General features: G+C 35.3%; 1 protein-coding gene across 1 annotated transcript in view; it reads right to left on the bottom strand.

Moving 5' to 3' along the window:
* WDR92 (WD repeat domain 92) overlaps nucleotides 1-6299 on the bottom strand; it is a 23603-nt gene that overhangs the window by 7502 nt on the left and 9802 nt on the right. The window contains exons 2-4 of the mRNA XM_006778666.2: nucleotides 5703-5803; nucleotides 4029-4159; nucleotides 1611-1712 (exon numbers count right to left, since the gene is read on the bottom strand). Coding sequence (XP_006778729.1) covers nucleotides 1611-1712; nucleotides 4029-4159; nucleotides 5703-5803 — 334 coding nt within the window. The remainder of the gene's footprint in view (nucleotides 1-1610; nucleotides 1713-4028; nucleotides 4160-5702; nucleotides 5804-6299) is intronic.

Raw genomic sequence — 6299 nt, 5'->3', positions numbered from 1 at the left:
CTCTCTCCCCCCCCAAATTGATTCTGAGAGTCATGGGTAAAAACCACACCAATTTCCAAAATTGATTATCTGTCTTTCTCTTTCCTCATTCAATGTTGAGTTTAATGATTTATGATTTAACGTTGTGCTTTCTCTTCTCTCCCTGAAGGGTTCTGTGTGTGTGTGTACATGTGTGTTTGATGCTTTATACTCACTTTGAATTCATTTTGATTTCAGAGAGAAAGGGAGAGGAGAGAGAGAGAAACATTAATGAGAGAATCATTGATCAGCTGCCTCCTGCACATCCCCTACTGAGGATCAAGCCCACAACCCAGGCATATGCACTTGACCAGAATCGAATCTGGGACTCTTCAGTCCTCAGACCAATGCTCTATCCACTGAGCCAAACCAGCTAGGGCTGCACTACGATTAATGTAGATATCATGTCCTCTTTACTAAACTATAAGCATCTTGATGCAGATAACACATCTGTCTAACCTTTATATGCCCACCGCTTTGCACCTACTTGGCATTCATAAAAATTTGTCAAATCAATGGATTTTCTTTTTAAACTTAAGCACCTAGATTTAAAATTGTACTTATATTCCTTAGATCAATGATGAAAGGCTTTAATGAACCCAAAGGTAATTACTTTTTAATTATTATACCAAGTTTTAGATGATGATTCCAAATACTAACCCTGAAATTTCTCCCCAAGCATATGTCTTAAGTTTATATAATTGCTCATAAAATATACACACATAGTAATTCCCATACAATAATTTATTTTTTTATAGTGGAAGTCTAAAACTTTCCTCTAATTAAATAACAGTGCAATTTTAAAATAACATAAAAAGTTGAACAAATCACATATATTGTTAAATCCTACTTTTAATGTCTATTATCTACACAGGATTATACTATGAAAAAGGGGAAAGAAAATAGAGATTTAAAACTAAATATGGTCTATACCTCTTTACTAGCAAAAATAATTTTAATTTTGATGCTCAGCAAGAGATACAAGGGTAAACATTAATTAGTCCTACAAAACCAGCATTCATTTTAAATATATTAGTAGAGAAACACAGTTGTCAGATTTATAATAAATAATTTTGTAATGGTATAACTACTTCCTAGAAAATAAACATACTCTATAAAGTATAATGTAAGATCTGTAAAGCTACCATTTGCCCTTGAGGCTCTACTTAGCTCCATTACTGGTATTTGTTCTAACTGGGTCAATATCATCTAGTTAAACACAAGTACATAGTAACAGCAAATTATTTTTGAGCACTTAATAATCTAAGCACAATTCTAAGCACTATACATGTATTAACTTTTTGAATCCTCATAACAACACTATTAAGTAAATTCTATTATTACTTCCATTTACAAATGCAGCAACCAAGAAACAGAGATGCTTCATAACTTGCCAATAAGTCACACAGTCAATAAGTAGACGGTGAGACTTCAAACCCAGGCCTCAGAGGGTGATGTTAACCACCATGTCTATTTGCCTCAATAAACTGACAGAATAATCCACAAACAGACTATAAATAGACCACCAGGAGGACTTCCTTGAAGCTTTTACCATTGGATATTTCAAATCCAAGAGTTCTTCAATAACTCACCAAACGCCACAGTCCAACAGTCTCTCTTGTTTTCTCCTTGTACAGGTTCCATATTAGCAACAGGATCGTCTTTCTGCCTTGGGTCCCACACCTTCACAGTTCCTGCCATACATAAAAGTGCACTGGCAAAATTCAACAGCAAATAATGACATTTCTTTTCTGCATTCTCTCCCTATGGCTTCCTGTATACATGGTAATATTATAGATGTTCTAACATCTGAAAAAGTATTCACATTTTTCTAACTTTGAAGTAGGTAAGTTGTACTTAATATCAGAAATATAACCAATATGTCTGACTTAAATTTCCAAACAGCTATACAGAAAAGCCAACAACTGTTCCTAAGTTATCAACAAGGTATGACTGACAAGGCAAACACAGATGTTTTGCAATTCAAACCACACTTCCTTTTCTTTGCTTAAGCCTAAAACTAATGTATTAGTTACCTAGATAATACCAGTGCCATTTAAATTATTTCCTTACTACTCATATAGTCACTGGCATTATTCTTTATACAGAGGAATAAACTAATTTTTACACCTACAATTTCTTACATTGGGTTTTAGAATACTATTTCATATATAATTAAGTTTAATTTCCCTGTAGCAATAGAGAACAGGGAAATATTAAATAAAATTAACAGGGCAGGGGTGGGCTGGAGGAGGTCAATGGGGGGAAAAGGGAGACATATGTAATACTTCCAACAATAAAGAATTATTATTTTTTTAAAATATATTCTATTGGTTTTTTACAGAGAGGAAGGGAGATGAATAGGGAGTTAGAAACATCGACAAGAGAGAAACATCGATCAGCTGCCTCCTGCACACCCCTACTGGGGATGTGCCCGCAACCAAGGTACATGCCCTTGACAGGAATCAAACCCGGGACCCTTGAGTCCACAGGCCGACACTCTATCCACTGAGCCAAACCAGTTAGGGCAAGAATTATTTTTAAAAACTAACAAATAATTCTTCTCAATTTAATTCCAACTTCCTCATTTTAATGCAAATTATAGGACTGCTAAGTAAATGATGCTATTGCTTATGAGAAATACAAATGCATGTAAAAAAATGGCTAAAAGGCAAGTACCTGAGAGAGCATAGGAAAAGCATAAAAAAAAGAAATCCTTAATAGGGATAATAAATGTAGAAAAGGGGGCACTATTCCACTTGATTTATCTCCAAGAATAAAATAAAATAGGTTATTAAATTCCTGCAAATATGACAAGAGGTATCACTCCACTGGCTTCATACAAACTGATAAAAGTTATATTAAGTTTGTAATAATTAAATGAGCTAAGAACATAAACAGACAATTCACAAAGCAAAATTAACTGGTAAACAAATATAGAAAGAAATTAACAAAGTTGAAATGGTGTACCATTTTTATCTAAAAAACTAGGAAAATCAATGCTGGTAGGGTAGATTGGAAATCTATCTCTTCCATTGTAGCTGATAAGGTAAAAAGATAATTTGGAAAAATTGACAGTAAATTTTAAAAGCCACAACACACATTTATTCCAAAAGAGTTATATACATAATGATACTTATTTATTATTTTTAAGTCACTCTCCCAAAACAATAAACAAAAAGTTTGAGGTAAACAAAAAACTGAATGCTTATTAACAGGTTAGAACATTGTGACACCTCCATAGGATGGAATGTGACGTAGTCATTAACATGTAAGTATGAAAGCAGCAGCGTTTACATATGACAAAACATTAAATGGAAAAAGTAAGATACAAAACCATACACACACTGACAGCTATTCATTGCTGTATATAAGACTGGAAAGAAAAGCACACCTAACAGTTATGCGGGTGTGGTGGACTGAATGCTGTTTTTCCTTCTATATTCTGTACTGTTTCTAGGGTGGGAAAGAATATTTCATTTCAAAAACAGAGCTGCTCTTGAGTAACCATCAGGAAATTCACCTCTTTTCTTTCAAGACCTGTCCATTGTTGGTCACTGCAGGCAGAAAAGCGCGTGGTGTCCTTGGAGCTTCCTACAGTGCTCAGCGGAAGGATCACAGAGCTTCAGGGTGCAACAGCTGTCAACGTGACAATTTTCACAAGTACCGATTCTGCTTTTTAAAAAAGGAAAAGCTGCCACCCACATTATCGTCAGCTGCCTCAAAAACCGATAAAGAAATCTAAAATCCTTCAAGGTTCATATGAAACTATGGTTGTTAGTAGTTGAACTTGCTCAAAACTAAAATAGTTAAGTGCTTTTCCTCTACCTCAAAATACTCAAGAATGAAATAACTTAGGGATGTGCCATCAAACCTGCCTATTAAAAAAGCAGACTGTTAGATTTAGTGGGTCAGGGTTACTGAGGATTTCCACTCAGAGAGGATATACTGTTGTACAGAGATTTACCTTAAAAAAATTAAAACACTGTACATAAAATACTTTGACTTACCATCTCGGCTGCCAGTCACAATTTCAGGTGCTCCTTCCCCAATTCCTAGTCCACCTACACCATCTATCGTATTTATAATTTCTTTATGGCCCTTCACAGAATACACTGGGTACTCTGGAGCTTCCAAATTCCTAAACAACAGAAGACAGTTTCTTACTTATACCACATATCCCAAACATTTAGCTCACTACTAAAATGTAAGAATGCATACCATATTTAGATTTTTGTTTAAAAATAAGGATTTAACTATGAATTTATACAAATACTCCCAATTTCTTCCCTCCACTTTAGCATCTTTTAAGCCCTCAATGAGATTGGTCATTATTCAACCTGGAATTCAAACCCATGTCCACTTTACTTAGTGTTCTTCAAAGATGAATTACCAGGTCTGCTTCTTAATAAGTGTGGATTCACAGGCTCCTCCCCAGACATCATTAATAATGATCTCTGGGATGGAGTCCCAAACTTGTGGACTCTTTGCTGATTGAAGTCTGATAATTACTGCTTTAAATATAGAGTAAAGTAGAAGGATTTAGAATGTTTCCAAAGTTGGCCTTGGTAGTTTCATCTAGAGATCTTCTGAGGGTTATTTTATTATATGAATAGTGTGTACTAGGTACACATTTTCCACTTTATTATGTATTATTTTCTCACTGAGTTCCATATGGATTTTCATCTAGTTATGTATTTTTCAGTTTATCATCATGCTGGTCACAAATATGAGAGTCAAACTGGCTGAAATCTGTCTAATTCTAGGTTATTTAAGAGAAAGGGATGCGGGAAAGTAACTACTACTATGTGTGCTTGAGCCTACACGAGATGGTTGCATAATGAATGGCTCAAGTAGGTTATAGCAATACATCCCTTTTCTCGCTTGCTCCCCTTCTTTTGCTTTTCTATTGGAGCTTCTATCCACATTTCTCTTTAACAAGTCAGGTGTCAATAACTTACACTTAAATGAATGTAGCTTTTCATGATGTAATCCCAACTTATGAGCCAAAATTTGTAAAATTTCACTTAGCAAATTTGAGATAGTTCAACCTACTTGAGTTATGATATTTATCTTTATAGCATTACTGTGGAAGAAACAGGAGACTAAACAGGATTGAGGTTCTACTTAAAAGACTATTTTTTACAGATTTTTAAAAAACATTACTTTTTAAAACATAAATAAAAGACTTATCAATGAAAACAAGTCAGTAGTACCTGTTCTACTCTATTAGGAAGAAAGTCAACAGTTACATTTGTTCTATATTCTTGTGCTGAAATATATTTATTTTAAAAAATAACATTCAGACTAGTCTCTCCCCATTTCTTTGAAAGTATATGACATAGCATGTGAGGACTAATGCATTGTAATAAATGCTAACTTACTTATTAAGAAGTTAAAGCAAGGGTAAATTAAAATAGTTTCATTATGTTTTATATTCGGAGCCTAAGACAGATAAATAGTCAAAGTAATTTAATTACAAAGTAGCAGATTCTAAGTGAGAAGTCAAAAAAGGTCACATTAGAAAACAGGTAGGGAAGACGGTTTCTCTCTAAAACATTAATGTACTGATAACATTATTTTAAATACCTAAAGAAAAATTAGAATTCTCTTTCAGAGGAAGAGTAATAAGACTATTAAAGAAACTGTAATCTCAGGTCTTACTACTAATTAAGTAATCTTACCATATATGAAGGTTTCCAGCAAAATCTCCAGTAGCTAAATATCTCTGCTGTAAGGATGTTGCACCAAATGTTCCACATTTAATAGGTTTGGCCTTTTCAATCTTGATAAAAGGGAGGGAGAGAAGATACATTATTTATGTCAGCTATTTATAATCATGATATTTACAGCCTTATTAAAGGGTTTAAATAAGTTGGTAATATAAAAAGCAATTAAAATTATGATAAAAATGATCATGCTTTTCCTTTAGTCATCTAATCTAATAAAAGAGAAACATGGTAATTGGCATACGACCGCTACTCTTCCCATTGGCTAATCAGGGCAATATGCAAATTAACTGTCAGTCAAGATGGCCGCCGGCAGCCAGGCAGCTGAAAACAGGAGGCTTGGTTACCCCAGCATGAGGAAGCCAAGGTACCCCGTCTGCAGCTGCGGGGGCTCGGGAACAGTGGAGCAGACAGGCCTCCTGGCCCGGGATCAGGGGAGCCCAGAGGCCTCCCGGCCGGGGTCAGCAGAGCCACAAGGCCTCCCGGCCTGGGATCAGCGGAGCCGCGAGGCCTCAGGACCCTGGGATCAGCGGAGCCGAGAGGACTCCCTGC

Source organism: Myotis davidii, unplaced genomic scaffold (genome assembly GCF_000327345.1).
Source record: "Myotis davidii unplaced genomic scaffold, ASM32734v1 scaffold6, whole genome shotgun sequence".
Lineage (NCBI taxonomy): Eukaryota > Metazoa > Chordata > Mammalia > Chiroptera > Vespertilionidae > Myotis > Myotis davidii.
Note: the sequence above shows the minus strand (reverse complement) of the source record. Positions and strands in the feature narration are given on the sequence as shown.